A 16,169-nucleotide genomic window follows, 5' to 3' on the forward strand; every position below is an offset into this window, starting at 1 on the left:
TTGCTATTTAATGAATTTATGTTCAAGTTTCAGAGTTTATAATATATGGGTATAAAATTTCATTATATAAATTTTATATGTAAGATTGAATTAAATTTAAATTTAATTTTTAAAATGATATAAAAATCACTTAAAAATTTATTCAAGTGAGATTTATTATGTTTGAGATGTCTATATTTTAGCATGAAAAATATATATATATAAAATTTCAATGTTCTAATCAAAATTCAAATGTGAATCTAAAAATATCAATAAATGGAAGAAAAGAAACTGAAAAGAATTTCTCTAATAATAACGAGTGAATCGAAAATAATCCATCACGATAGGCATGGATTTAGATATTGATTGAGATACATATGTTTGTTGTTTTGTTGGGGTGTTCCCGTGGCAATGTGCAGTAGTAGTAATTGGTGGAAATGTGTCAAATAATGGTGCCACAGTTGTGATTGTCTCCACTGTGATGGATTGGCATGAAGAACACGAGATTGATTTGAAGTTCAAGACAAAGAGTGGTCAGTGTTCAAAATCTTCAATTATTATTTACATGTTATACACCATTCATTCCACTTTTGTACATCCAAATCCAACCTATAATGGTACTAATCCTCATCTAACATATAAGCAATGAAAATTTTATACCTATTTTCAATGTTTTCCATATGGCACTTTTTGAAATTTTTTTAGTATCACTTTACTTTAGTTAATAATTCTCTCTCATGAGATATATATATATATATATATTTAGTCTGTTAACCTTGTTTGATGTAGTTTTAGTTAACTGAATATACTGGTTTTACCCATTTGTTTTCAATTGTATCACACAAAAAAAAAAGAGTAATATAGCATGTAATATATAATATGAGAAAGAAAATTATATGATTCATAATTCTTAGACTATTTTTTATTTTCTAACGTGATCTAATATAGATCATTAATTCTTGTAAAAAAAATATAATAATACATTAATTAATTATCCATGCTAAATCATATCAATCAAAAAATAAAAAAGAAAAATAAAAAAAGTAAAAGTCATTATTTTTATTCTATAAAAAAATAGAGAGAGTAGAATTTTGTAAGTTCGCATGATCTGCTGCTCCTGTTTAGTAGTCAGCGTACAGATCTTTGTTGTTACCTTGTTATTATCAACACACTCCTTTCATTTCTATTCTATGTATATATATTTATATTTATATTTATATATTGTGAATTCCTATCAATTCAATATTACATTTTTGTATTTTCTATAAAATATTACGTTTTTTTGCTGTTTGTTCTATTAAATATTATCATTGTATTATAAGAAAAGTTTAAAAGTCCTTAATAATACAAGTAAATTTAATATAATGATAACCCTATTTAGAAAGAAAATTAATTATTTTTAGTATTTTATGGAATTATGTTAATAGTTTCTTATATTAAAAGTCATATAAATAAATAAAATAGTATAATATGTGAATATGAGTGAGTGATGGGGCTCTAACAGACAGCTCGTGCTTATTAAGGCACGCCTCAACATGGCAACATTATCTATTATTGTTTACTCTCTCACTTCATGTCAATCTCATAAAATATTTATTAACTAAAATTTATTAGAAAATTTTAGCCACAAAACTCTTTTTTTAGATGACTTGTTTCCTAGGATGGATAAAATCATTTGGAATGACAATTTTCCAACCGCAAAAAATATTAATTAAATGAATCTCATCATCATAAGTAATTAATTAGATTGGTAAGAATTTGACTAATTCAACTCAATTCGCTTTATGATAATTTCATAAATTGAATGGAATGATTTACTAAATTTGATAAAATATAAAAAGAAAATTATTTATTTTCGATTTCGCATTCTAAGGCTTAATTTGTGTTCGTTTTAGTTTTCTAATCACTCCTCAATTTATTTTGAAGCATAGGGTTATAATTTGTAATCTTTGTATGTAAGAACATCAATTAATTCATTCCTGTTTCTATAAATTCAATTAGAGTCGAACTAAAGTGTTTTACATCATTACTTCCTAATTTACTTCCGTTCATAGCAGTATTTCTAGCTAAGGAGTAGAGTATTTATAGTTATATAAACATGCATTAGAAGTTGCTAATCACTTAGTTTATTAAGTAGGATTTTTAATAGGACAATTACTAAGGAGAAGATGATTGTATGTGATATCAATTGTCTTATGGCAGAGTTCAAGTGTGCATCGGGTCACAATTGAATCGTGACGCTTGGCTTGTTACACTTTTAAGTAGAAGGAGTTGCGTCCTGATTAATAGCTATAGTTTTTTGTCTAGTGATAAACGCTTGATCCTAACTATTGGTATCAGAGTCAAGGCAGGTCTCCCGTGACAGAGACCAAATGGACTGGGTCATAATTGAATAATAATTATAGTTGTTGTCTAGTAGTAAGCAACCATAACAATTGGTATCAAAATCAAGACCACGAGTTCAATTCCTCCTAAAACTATAGTAGTTGTTAGCATTTAGATTAGATTAATTTGGTAGTTAAATGTTTCCCTAACATAGTTTATATCTAAAAATTTGCATACCCAATTTCTTGCGTCATGTTAAGATTGACCCTGTATTACATTTGTAGAAAAAATCGGATTTTGATTATCGTCTTAGATAATAAAATATTGTGTCTTAAAAATAACAAATAATCGATTAATATATCATAATATCTTAAAAATATTACATAATAAATTATTATTATTATACTATTTTAAATATGTAACAAAATATAATAATAAATTATTATATTTATAATACTAAACTAATTTTGTTTAGGAATAGAATCTCTAACAACATATTATTATACCATAAAATATTAATTATAAATATCTTTAAAATATTCCATAATATTTGGCGTATATACACTAACAATAAACTATCAATTAAAAATTAGTTAGTATTAACAAATCAGTTTCTTAGACCGTGTTAAATAAAAAATTGATATAATCTGTCAGACCTTAAGCCATCCTAAGTTATAGTAGAATATACTATGAAGAAGATAGAGAAAGTTTAGTTTATTATAATCTAAACATTATTGTTTAATGTTGGACACCTCACATAAACAAGTAAGAAATACTTAAATTAAATTCTTATTTCATTATCTTAAATTAAACTTAATCTAGTTTGAAACTACTTAGAAAATTTGAATCTTTTTAATTCTTTTTTTATTATTTTGTTTATCTAGGTGTTCAAAAAAATGTATACTTTTTAATTAAATTTTAACTATTTAATCTTTTTCGTCGTGTATAATGTGATTGTTATTTTGTTTATTTTTATACTATTTAACAATTTCAAAACTGAAATAAAATTGGAATAGATATTTTAAGAAAAATATTTTCTAGATTTTACCTCTGTGTTATTTATATTTTCGATTATAAAAAATAATACAATAACATTTAACTTCAAATTAATTAATTATTTGATCATGTTAAATTCTTGAATTTAAAATTGAAATATTAAAATTAACTTGTATTAATGAAGATTAGAATACTCGATGGTAGATTCAGCAAATAATGCATTAAGCAAATTAATAAATTTAAAATAAATTTTTGACAATTAACTTATTATGAACTATTTCAAAAACAAGTTGTTTATTCATTTAAAAATTAAAACACACAATAAAACAGTTATTAATTAATATATCCATTTTACCAAAATTAAAATATATAATAAATAATGTGTTAATTAGCATAATCATTTTAGCTCAAAGAAAATATTTCTTTCTTTTAATAAGTTTCTATTCACATTTCAAGTTTCTGCTACAATAATAATAAACCTTTAATTATAATCAGCAATCTTATCAAAACATTCTATGTTAAACAACACAAATATATGATAAAGAGAAAAATATTCTATTATAAAACTAATATTAATTACCATGATAATGGAATATTGAACACCTTGTACAGACACACACACATGTTTATGTTTATGGGAAAAAAAAACAGAGATTATTAAATTATATAAAGTAGGAAGTAGAAGGAAGACAACATAATTGCTTAAGATCTTGTAAGTTTAAGTTTGAAAAGAACAACAATGTATGGTTTGTCTCAGCTTCAGAGACAATTGGCTGAATTCACTTCTTCCCTGTTTGATGAGGTAAGCAGAAAATAAAGTTTCACATCTCATAAGCTATGTTCTTATCACTATTTTCTGTTACTGCATCTCTCTATTTTTTTTTCAAGAGGATTTGTTTCTTTGAGAAGGGTTTTTTGGATGATCAATTTAACGAGCTTCAGCAACTTCAAGATGAAAGCAACCCAGAGTTTGTGGTTGAAGTGGTCACTCTTTTCTTTGAGGATGCAGAGAGGGTTCTCAATGAACTCGCAAACACACTGTAAGGACACACCAATTTGTTTTTCTTATTCACACCAATCTCTTTCTCAATGAATGCTCATTCCTTCCCCAAACAGAGCACTGGATAACATTGATTTCAAAAGGGTGGATGCTCATGTTCATCAATTGAAAGGTAGCAGCTCCAGGTAATAGTACGAGATCTGTAAGGTTGAGTTAGGTTTAAAGTTATTTTTTAAGATGGTTTTAGAATCATCTGAAACATATTCTAGTGAAATTTGTTATTTGTTAGATTTGTTGTATCATTCACTGTAGTACTGTTACTGAACTATCCATTAATATCTAATCTCACTTGAGATGTATTCATATATATATATATATATATATATATATATATATATATATATACATATATATATATATATACCATATGTTTTATCTCACGATCGATATGTATATGTCTCGACATGGAATAGATGTATTCTAGATTTCATATCAAATAAAAATATAATGAATTTACCATCTTTAAAGTGAATGTAAATCTCACCTTGTAATACGATAAAATATACTCATTTCAGCTTGCTAGAAAAGTTAAATAGTGTAAAATTTGGAGGGTTTATTTTTATTTTTCCATAAGTTGGTGGAAGAAGGGTCAATCTGCTGCACCCTTTTTAGTAAGTGATGTCCTTGTTTCATCACACTATTTTGTAACAGTTGCAAGGATTATTTTAGTTCCATTGCAAAAACACAAGCCCCACATAACTAAGGAAAATTATTTTTTAATATGACAAACTTTTGATAATACACATGTAATAACACCTTAATAAATAAAAGAAAATTTTAATTTAATTTAAAAAAAAGGTTTGATATATGTTAAAAAGTAAATTTTGTCGAACTTTATTAAAAAAAAAAAAAAGAGTATCATACTCACATAACTAAGGACTTATATAATTTTTTTTACCCCACTTAGAGAGAAGTACATAAAATCAATGACTGAACTACCTTTTGTACTTAGAAACACAAACAACTTATTAAGTAGGTTCTGCTATCAGATAGTTCTGAATTACACAATAAATTCTTTAAAAAAAGACAGTTTCGTCATCCTTCCTTCTACAGCTTCAATGATTTTGAATGTCAAATGATTGAATCATATATGATACTGATCATGAGTATCAAGTGTTTGATACATAGTACATAGCAAAATTTTGCTTACTTTTCATCTTTGTGTTATAATAAAATATACTCTCCTGAGGATTCGACACACAAAAAAAAAAAAAAGTGTTTTGATAAGGTTATTGGATTGTTGGGAAACGCAGCATTGGTGCACAGAGAGTTCAGAAAGTGTGCATTGCCTTCAGAAACTACTGTGAAGAACAAAATGTTGAAGGGTAAGCTCTGAATAATTAACCATCAAAGTGTTTCTATATACTGCGTATATATTAACTGATACATCTTGAAGTTCAGCAGATGGTGCAGAGTTTTTTTTTTTTTCTTTTCTTTCTCAGTTTTAATATTTAGAGTAATCTTTTTTGAAATAAAAGAGTTTTATATATCTTACCAGATCTCTAGAAATATCATTGTAAATTTATATACTAAACTTTGGTCATGCTAAATAGAAAAATACATTTTGGTTTTCAGGTGTCTGAAAACCTTACAAGAAATAAAACAGGAGTGTTCCTTGATGAAAAGCAAGTTTGAAACTCTCTTTAAGGTAAGGGAATGGAGCATATAGTACTTTTACATTATGGCATAATTATACAAGTGCTTTTTTCACCAACTTAATATAACGATCAAACCTTAATAAAACATGTAAAGAAAAAAAAATTATGCATTTATATCATACATCAAACTCAAAGGTGAAACATTTCGATTTGGATGTAATAAATCTGATTGTTATATTTTAATTGTAATATATGACTGCTTTATTTTGGCGACTGATATACATAGGCCTAATTTTTAAGTTTTACTACTATATAATATTGTTTTAAGTAGGTACTAGTGTAAATACAGACGTCGTCAGGTTTGTGTGTACGTATTTTTCAAATATACATGATATCATATTAGTAAATGATGATAATGTAATGTTATTAAGTTATAATATATAAAATAAAATTATATTTATCAAAAATAAAATAAAATATATCAGAAAATATGAGAAAAAAACTGTTGATAATTAGAGAAAAGAGAAGAGGAGAGAGATAGACGATTTTATAAAAAGGTTTGTAAAAATAACGGTCAATTTTAAAATTTTTCATAAATAATTATATTTAAAAGGGTAAAATTGATATTTTGAAATATGAACACAAAAGAGAAATTACCTTTATATATTGTTATAGACAAGAAGACTTCTATTAAAAATGTAATGCTAAACATATTTAGAGTATTCTGTAATATTGTTTAATTATGTATTTTTTCTATAACGGTTAGAGCACCCTTAATGTTCTATTATATATAAATTATTCATTGTTGATAAAAAATAAAAAGTAAAGTTCTTATATTTCTACTTCTGTAATTGTAGATGGAGCAACAGGTTTTTGCCTGCAGGAGGCTTGGTTAATAGGTGGTGATTGATAAGGGATAGTGAAGTTCCATTCGATTTGCAATAACCATAAAAGTATTAATTTTCATCAACATTCTGTTGTAATTTTTTCTTTCTTTTTCACTTTGTCCACTCTGTAATATTAGGCTATCCTTTATTTTTATTATTTGTCTGCAAAGTAAGAAAATGACACCAAGTATGTTTCATGTTGCATTGTTTAACTCACTCTTTGTGGACATCAAAAAATTGTATGAAATTTATAAGTAAAAATAACACAACACTTTAACAAAATGCATATCTAAATTTTAGTTAATTAACGACAAGTTTTGCTCCTTTTACACTTAGTTATCATTCATGGCCAGTATATTTGAAGTGTGAGTTCTTAATTTACACCATAACCAGAAACAGATTATTCCTCCCCTCTTCCATTAATTCAAAATGTCTATATTGGAAGTAGTCATCTAAATCTTCAAACTAGTGCAATTTATTAATAAAGGTTAATATAATTGATAAAATATTCATATGTTAGCAAGGAAAAATGGTAGAGTGAATATGAACTAATGAAATTCTTTCTTACAGTATATATGATCAACATTATTAAAATCATGTGGAAGTGTTATCCGGTGAGAATTGACTTGTAATTGTTATGACATTGTCAATTGTCAATTGTCAATAAACAATGTATATAAAAACAACACAATTCATGAAGTAAGTTCTATGTGAAAATGTCCTCTCTTAAAAATAATAAAAACATAACTAAGGATAGGTGAAGATTATTATAAGTAACTATCAATATGTAAAGAGAGTTTGTATTATATATTACTTCACTAAACTTTTATTTCTTTAATGTACGAGTGATATATATTTTTAGTTTAATTGATAATTTAGTCTTTATATTTAAATTTTTAATTTATTTTTGTTCTTATATTTGTATTTTGACTAAATTGAGTCTATATTTTTGTAAAAAGACTAATGTAACATTATTTATTAAATTGAGGTTAACATCATTGTTTAAAAGTGTTATATGTAAAAATCTATATTTTTGTAAAAAGACTAATGTAACATTATTCTACCTTTAATTTTGACATGTAACACTTATAAATAGAATATGACTTAGATTTTGACACATGATAGACTAAGATTTTCACATATAATACTTCCAAATAATGTTAATGTCGATTTAACTGACGACTTCAAACAAATATCACAACGACGACGACAATCATGGAGGTGGTGTCTGACAACGACATGGACGATAGAGGAGGATAAGGAAGAATAAGACTAAATCTTGATTTTTACTGATGAACTTTATCAACGACCAAAATTTGTAAGTAATTATCAATAAATATTTATTGATGGATAATTACCGATAGTTTTTGTCCGTTAGTAATTATTGACAACTAATTACTAACATATTTTTAATTATTAATTTCTAAGTAATTATTGACAAATACTTTCAATAATGTTAATATCAATTTAATTGACGACTTCAAACAAATGTCACAACGACGACCATCATGGATATGGTGGCTGACAACAATAAGGACGATAGAGGAGGAGGATGAGAAAGAATAAAACTAAATCTTAATATTTAATGATAAATTCTATCAACGAACAAAATTCATAAGTAATTATCGATAAATATTTATTAATGGATAATTACCAATAGTTTTTGTCCGTTAGTAATTATTGACAAATAATTACTAACGAATTTTTAACCATTAATAATTGTTAACAATTTTTTCTATCTCATAACAAGATTTATTGAAAAAAAATTATTAATGAATTTTTCATCGTAAATAAATCGTTAATAATGTTAACTTATCAACAAATTTTGTAGTTATAAACAAATTTGTTCTCTCAGTAATTCAAAATTTTCTTTGTAACTACATCCTATTTTAAGATTTTATCAATGTAATAAAGCTGTGAAGAAAAATTTAGGACACTATTATTATTTTGATAGTTTATTTAACAAAATCAGCTCAGAAATAAAAATGAAAATACTAGACTACAAGACATAAGAGGTTAAAGAAACTAAAATGGTAAGAAAAAAAATGATAAAATTAAAATACTTTAATTCAATATGATTATTTTAATTCATGTAAAAAATATATTTTAACATCCATTCAGTTTTTAGTACAATATGAATTTGTAATTTCTAAATGTCATGAATATATATATTTTTTAAATTATACTTAGATTTAATATTATATAGAGTATCTACATGTTTTCCCCCAAAACTACTCTTTGCTTTTTTTATAGCATCCTTTTTAATTTGCATGTAATTTATCAAAATAAACAACTCCCACTAATCATTTGAATATTTATTTAGAAAAGACAATAATTTGTTATTTTAATCAATAATATATATTATTTTATTTTATCCATCTTTCAATAATTTATTTTGTATAGTATAATGTGATGATTTAAATATGATTGAAATAATATATTATAAATGAATAAAAAATATAATTAAAATATTATTTTTTAAATAATTAAATATGCTCGATAGTTTGAATCTTATTTATATATTATTTTATTTTATTCATATTTCATATTCAATCGTCATTTGTTTAAATACGTATAAACATTATATTTTGTAATTTGGTGTAGTTTTTTTGTTTTTTATTTAAGTACTTGTTTTTTATAGTATTTTTTTTATTTAGATAAATATTCATGTTCTTTATTAAATTTAATATATTTATCTTGTTTTAGGTAAATCAATGTAAACAGATGAGGTTTTAATTTTATCAACTTGGTAAACTGGAGTTGGTTGTTCCACATCTAATCATAGAATGCTGATAAGACAGATTTTTTAGTTGACCTATTTTAATATCTTTAGATTAAATATATAAATTATCAACTAAATAGGAAGAGAATCTTGTTTTTAAATGAGTTACCAGTATTATACTCATTTTTCCCATTAACATATGGTTGTCTTTTTATATTTTTTAGTCATATTTATTTTATTTTTATTTGAAAATGGAGTATAGCTTAATATTTTCCTTTTCCTATATCAATTCATGGTATAAAATAATAATAATTTTAATAAATTTTCGTATATAATAACACATAATTAATATATTTTGTTGTCAATAAATATGTCAAAGTTTCCTAATCTTATTTAAGAAAATCACAATTATTTAAATAAAAAATTAAAATAAAATGTTTCAAAAGACAAATGACACATAAATAATTTTCACCATTTAATTTAAAATTTGATACATTATTAGGAAAATAAAATATTTTAATTCGCGACAAAAGTTGTCTATATTTATCGTATTTTTAAAATTTAATAATTTTGATTTACAGCATTTTACTGTTATTATTTTAATACAAAATATTTAAGTGACATTGAAAACAAATTGGTTGCATATAAATTTATTTTTTATTTTTATGATCTACTGTATTAAATTTAAGACCCTCATGTTAGTATGTTTTTTATGACTTGTACACTAAAAATATGTAACAAATTATAATATTCTTTAGAAATTAAAGGTATTTAACCATAAAATTTTAGATGTCAAACTTTCTTCCTCTTCTTAATTTTATTTTGGATTTTTTTTAAATAATAATTTTTAACGATGAAACAATAAAAACAAAAAAATGAACTGTAACTTCTTTTATTTTGATTTTTATTTATGAACATTCATTCTGATTTTTATAATTACAAAACTTAAATGTGAAAGATAAAAAGTTTAAATATGATAAAAATAAATCAAAATAAAATCAAGTATGTATAATTGTTTAACAATTTCATTAGTATATATGTGGTTATAATTTGACCAGGAAAATGTCAAATTAGACATTCATATTAACAAAATTTATAATAAACTAATAATAAATTAAAGTTACTATATTTTTAACATGACTGATCAATGTATAATTCATTTTAGAATAAAATTGGACAGTTATAAAATTACAGGAGTTATAAATTTATATTTATTTATTTGTTAATATTAATGTGATATATGATAATATTATTTATTTGTAATATTTTAAATTTTTAACGTTTTTGAATAAAATGTTCAGATTAAGAATCTATTATTTTATTTATCTTTGAAGCAATTAAAATGTTCCTTTTATATATATATATATATATATATATATATATATATATATATATATATATATATATATTGTAAATCCAAAATTTAAAATTTTCTTATTTGACATTTATTTAAGTTAAAATTTATTTGCTAAAATAATGTTACAATTTATTTTAATTATAATGTTAATGGATTTTAAATTTGCAAATCTTTGGTAACAACCTTATATCAATTGAAAATCATGTTTATTTTTTATTTTTTTAAGTTAGTGAACTTTTTGAAAATACAACTACTCCTGTAAAAAAAAAAAAAACTTTAACCATACTCTTCTAACTTTAGAAAGAATTAAGAGTAATTGTTGTATACATTTTTTTAACATTGATAATTAATTCATTTATGGTTTTACACTTTTATACAGTACCTATCTTATGTTGTAAGCTGTAAAAATTTGTACACATTATTAATAAAATAAGCAATTAACTTATTATATACTTTGTTTGGTTGCTTGCTATTAGATATAAGTGAAAATTTACACTAATTGCATAATCTATTTTTTTCTCGATATTTCTTTTTTATTAAACTTTATTATAACATTTTCAGCCAAATTAAAAACAGTAATACTCCTTTGAATAATAATATATATACTTATATTAATTAATTATCTGTGTTAAATATATGCAACAAGAAAGACCTGAACTTATTTTTTGGTGGCGCGGGATATTAGAAAATGCTTGAAATGGAAAAAGCAGTTTCCCGCGAATCTCAGTGGGGAAGACACGTTGGCAATCCGTGTCTCACTCTCTCAACCAATCAGCGTAGTTTATCGGGCCCTATATAATATCATTACACTCACACCTTCTTCCATCTACACCTTCTGCCTCACTTCTCTTGCACACTTCAAATTGCAAATTCTAGGGTTAGGGTTTTCATTTCTAAGCATATTAGAAAATGAGTTCTACCGGTGGTTCAACCAAGGGTGGGAGGGGCAAGCCCAAGGCTTCCAAATCTGTTTCTCGATCACAGAAAGCGGGCCTTCAATTCCCTGTTGGAAGAATCGCTCGATTTCTCAAAGCTGGCAAATACGCAGAGCGTGTTGGTGCCGGCGCTCCAGTCTACCTCTCTGCAGTGCTTGAGTATCTCGCAGCCGAGGTTAGTTTCGTTTCTTGATTAGGTTTAGTTTTCAATTAGTTTTTGTTTTTCTTATAATCTGTTTGATATTGATTTAATTGTTGTCTTGGATGGGTTTGTTTATTGATTAAGTTTGTTAGGGTTTGATTTACCTAAAATCTTGAATTTCTCTATATATTGTTTGTTGACGATCAGTTATTTGTATATTTACTTAGGTTTTGGAACTGGCTGGGAATGCTGCTAGGGACAACAAGAAGAATCGGATTGTTCCTAGGCATATTCAACTTGCTGTGAGGAATGATGAGGAACTGAGTAAGCTTTTGGGGTCTGTCACCATTGCCAATGGAGGTGTTTTGCCTAATATTCATCAAACTCTTCTTCCCAAGAAGGTTGGCAAGGGAAAGGGCGAAATTGGATCTGCTTCTCAAGAGTTTTAGGATTTTGATGGCTCTTTTTAGAAAATAGTTTTAATTTCATTCTGGTTGTAATATACTTGGTTTGGTTTATCTCTATATATTTTCCCTGAGAGGTTGAGTGTTTCTCAGTCCGATGAGCTAAATGGTGTATGTTCTTTTGGATTATATGAGAAATGAAAATTGGTGTTTTTGATCGTTTCGAATGAGCTATTATTGACATTTATATTGTGGATCCATCTGTTTGAAATGTAATGGGGTCTTGCAATAGATTGCCCATATTGGTTTTGAATTTGGGAATATGGAATGATGATTATGGGAGTCTAGCCAAGTACCGGGGTTGCTTTGATTCTTAAGTAGAGTGAACCTTTTTAACTTTTTCGATTATGGATCTTTAACATGTTGACTGTTCAGTAAGGATTTATATGGTCTTATTTTTATTGATCCTCCCTTCCTTATTTGTTTTGTGAGGACAGTTGGCCCTATGTCTTTGTGGGAAAAGTGTTTATGCCGGTATTCATCGGTGTCATTCGATTCGAAGGCTGACATTTGTTTTTACTGGTTTTCATGTTTTTTATTGTCCTTTTGTTAATTGTCACGGAGTAATACAGTCATCATTTACTCATCATTTATCGTTGTCTTTTGAAAATAAGCTTGAGTCAAATCCCAATGATTTCAACATGTTAAAGAGTATTTGTGTCCTTAGTGCTCGTGTGGTATTTATCTGCGGCATTGGGTAGTAGGCTGAAATTTGATCTCACTGGTTTTCTTGATCTAGTGTCCTCTTGTTAATTGTCACGGAATAATACTTTTACCATTTATAGTTTTCTTTTGAAAATAAGCTTACGTCACCAATGATTTCATCATGTTAACGAGTATTTGTGTCAGCGAGTTGCAACACTCATGACTGTTTCAGCTAGACTTTAGATTCTTCTGGTTCATCTGATAGGTCCAACAACGGAGGTTATGTATGAATACTAGTAGGGAACGTGCTAAGCGAAATTTCGTAGCATATTTCCATTTTTTAGACAGTGAAAGGATTTTTGCTTGATTTTAGAAGTCCTTTAGAAGAAATTATTTTGGCGGTCTTTCAATTGTACTCAATAGACGGGTGAATGAAGTATAAAATTGACAATAGCATCAAATTAATGAACTCTGAAGTGTATTTCGCAACCAAAAGGCAAGTGGGTCTAAATTGTTTTTTTGTTAAAAGGCGTCAACGTCATTATGTTGGAAACGGCGTCGTCACATGTCAATTCTAGAAAAGAAGACATTTATCCTTGAAAATTTTAGCCATTAAATTTGGTTCTATCTTGTTTATTCGTTTGCATTCATGTTTAAGAAAATCTTGCAATTTATCCCAATTGTATAATAAACAGTAACCCTTGGTTAATGGAAAATTGTTTCTTGATTTTAAAATTGGTTATCTTTTATGTGGTGAAGAGGGGCATGCAATGAAAAATTGGAACACTTGCCCTCAAAAGTTGAGTCCGTCGAAAACATTCAAACACGCAGATACAGGTAATTTCATTTCACCCATCCTAATAATTTCGATGAAATGGTAGGTTTTGGTTTGATGCAGCGTGTGGGTGTGGTCTTGACACCGTGCCATGGACAACTCAAACCTAGAACTTGTGAATTTAGGGTAAGAATCCGATGTTCCTCCAACGTTTATGTGTCTAGAAAGAAAGTGCTGGAGAAAGTGGACGAGGAGCTAGCAAAGGGAGATGACAGAGCAGCACTGGCACTTGTGAAGGATTTGCAGGGTAAGCCTGGTGGGCTTCGATGTTTCGGTGCAGCCAGACAGGTTAGCCTTGTGTCCTCTTGCGTCTTCTCAATTTTCTATGCTTTTTGGATAATCTTTCTCTGTGCTTATTCTGCAGGTGCCTCAAAGGCTTTACACCTTGGATGAATTAAAGCTAAATGGAATTGAAACTTTGTCTCTTCTGTCGCCTGTGGACACGACTCTTGGTTCAATTGAAAGAAATCTTCAGATTGCTGCTATTCTAGGAGGTGGTGCTGCATGGAATGCCTTTGGAATTTCCCCACAACAAATCTTCTATATATCACTGGGGTTGCTATTTCTATGGACACTAGACGCGGTATATGCTATATCCATGTTTCAATTTGTCACATTGCCAATCACAGACCTTTTATTACTATTTTCTGTAACTATCAAGGATTGAAGGTTCATTGCGTTGTTGAATTCTGAACCAAGTTTGTCTATCAATCTTCATTATATTTTTTTGTTCATTGCTAATTGAATTCCGTCGAATGCTGATCCAACTGATTGCTTCTGCAGGTCTCTTTTGGTGGAGGTATTGGTAGCTTGATTGTTGATACAATTGGTCACACTTTCAGTCAGAAATACCACAATAGGGTTATTCAAGTCAGATTCATGCCATTCTATTTTCGCACACTTACAAGTAATTTTATTTCAATTAACTTGCATAATCTTAGTGACCATTAAGTAACCATGGCAAAATTTAATTGTGCAGCATGAAGCTGGCCACTTTTTAATTGCTTATCTGATAGGAATACTTCCTAAAGGATATTCTATTTCTAGTTTGGATGCTCTGCAGAAGGAGGGATCTCTGAATATTCAAGCAGGCACAGCCTTTGTGGATTTTGAGTTTCAAGAAGAAGTAGGCTACTTTTTTTTCCCCTTATATTTAACGCAACCCTTTTTAACTCATCAAACTGCTTGATTATCCAGAAAATAACATCTATATCTAGTTGACAACTATATTTATTGATTGGTGGCGCTTTTCACTTCATGCAGGTTAATACAGGAAAAGTATCAGCTACAGTATGTTGCTATCTCACTGACTTATAATTTTCACTGCTTACAAGGTTGCTTAAATAGATATTCTGCACGTTACAAAATTTTAGTAATGTGACACAGCCTTGGTTTTGTGTTTAGACATTGAACAGATTTTCATGTATAGCATTGGCTGGGGTGTCTACGGAGTATCTTATATATGGATTTGCTGAAGGAGGTCTCGATGACATAAGAAAGGTGTATGCAATTTTTTACTTACTTTCTTAGTCATGACAACTAGAAAGCTTACACATAGCATTGCCATTACTAATTGTAATTTTGTTGAATGTAAATAGTTGGATTTACTGCTCAAGGGACTAGGCTTCACACAGAAGAAAGCAGATTCTCAAGTTAGATGGTCTTTGCTAAACACGGTCTTGCTCTTGAGGAGGCATGAAGCTGCTCGAGCTAAGGTTGCTGAGGCCTTGTCAATGGGAAAATCTGTAGGAACTTGCATTGACATTATAGAGAGTTCTATCGATGTTTCAGATCTCTAACCCAAGCTTTTGATTATTCCCTTCTATATGTTGATTAATATTTGAACTCAACAATGTTTCAAATGTCACTCTGCTCAGTTGCAACTTGATCTCAGTGTCCTAACTGATAGTTGATGAGAATTGTACAATTTGATTCACTAGTTTTTTTTTTGGTGTTATGGAGGACGACACTATTTAGGAGTAAACAAATGAATAAATTAACTCTACAAAGAAACAACATAACATACTATACTAATGTATTGCACTCAGAAAAGAAATTCTGGTTTTACTCTTTTTTGACTGTGTAATATGAAAGTAAAAAGTAACATTTAATTGAAGAAGAAAACTTCTGGAATACACAATTCAACAGACATTCAACTTTTAAATTATACAATACAAAAATTATCTTTAACTTCTAAATTATATAATTTGAATGCCTTTTTAAG

General features: G+C 27.3%; 2 protein-coding genes and 1 pseudogene across 3 annotated transcripts; all 3 read left to right on the forward strand.

The window, feature by feature from the left end:
- The first annotated feature begins 3,972 nt into the window (after positions 1-3,972).
- On the forward strand, positions 3,973-7,092 carry LOC114188543 (histidine-containing phosphotransfer protein 1-like; annotated as a pseudogene). Its single transcript, XR_014995828.1, has 6 exons — positions 3,973-4,102; positions 4,210-4,340; positions 4,417-4,485; positions 5,614-5,685; positions 5,936-6,008; positions 6,816-7,092. The product of XR_014995828.1 is annotated as a histidine-containing phosphotransfer protein 1-like (transcript).
- A 4,644-nt stretch (positions 7,093-11,736) lies between these two features.
- LOC114187115 (histone H2AX) lies at positions 11,737-12,627 on the forward strand. The gene is made up of 2 exons (XM_028075250.2): positions 11,737-12,034; positions 12,229-12,627. The coding sequence occupies exons 1-2, from the start codon at positions 11,834-11,836 to the stop codon at positions 12,448-12,450; spliced, it is 423 nt and encodes a 140-aa protein (XP_027931051.1). The 5' UTR covers positions 11,737-11,833; the 3' UTR covers positions 12,451-12,627.
- Positions 12,628-13,757: 1,130 nt separating this feature from the next.
- Positions 13,758-15,831, forward strand: LOC114186995 (stress regulated protein). The gene is made up of 7 exons (XM_028075092.2): positions 13,758-14,233; positions 14,310-14,528; positions 14,729-14,815; positions 14,925-15,071; positions 15,209-15,235; positions 15,350-15,445; positions 15,544-15,831. The coding sequence occupies exons 1-7, from the start codon at positions 13,985-13,987 to the stop codon at positions 15,742-15,744; spliced, it is 1,026 nt and encodes a 341-aa protein (XP_027930893.2). The 5' UTR covers positions 13,758-13,984; the 3' UTR covers positions 15,745-15,831.
- Positions 15,832-16,169: the final 338 nt, after the last annotated feature.

The sequence above is a fragment of the Vigna unguiculata genome, chromosome 6 (genome assembly GCF_037176805.1).
Source record: "Vigna unguiculata cultivar grain cowpea cultivar isolate G323 ecotype 2 chromosome 6, ASM3717680v1, whole genome shotgun sequence".
Lineage (NCBI taxonomy): Eukaryota > Viridiplantae > Streptophyta > Magnoliopsida > Fabales > Fabaceae > Vigna > Vigna unguiculata.

Excerpts from the sequence above, each read along its gene's own strand:
- LOC114187115 (XM_028075250.2), top strand. The coding sequence starts at position 11,834 with ATGAGTTCTACCGGTGGTTCAACCAAGGGTGGGAGGGGCAAGCCCAAG. Across the intron at positions 12,035-12,228 it reads TTGAGTATCTCGCAGCCGAG|GTTTTGGAACTGGCTGGGAA; the intron begins GTTAGTTTCGTT and ends ATATTTACTTAG.
- LOC114186995 (XM_028075092.2), top strand. The coding sequence starts at position 13,985 with ATGGTAGGTTTTGGTTTGATGCAGCGTGTGGGTGTGGTCTTGACACCG. Across the intron at positions 15,072-15,208 it reads ATTTTGAGTTTCAAGAAGAA|GTTAATACAGGAAAAGTATC; the intron begins GTAGGCTACTTT and ends CACTTCATGCAG. Across the intron at positions 15,446-15,543 it reads GTCTCGATGACATAAGAAAG|TTGGATTTACTGCTCAAGGG; the intron begins GTGTATGCAATT and ends GAATGTAAATAG.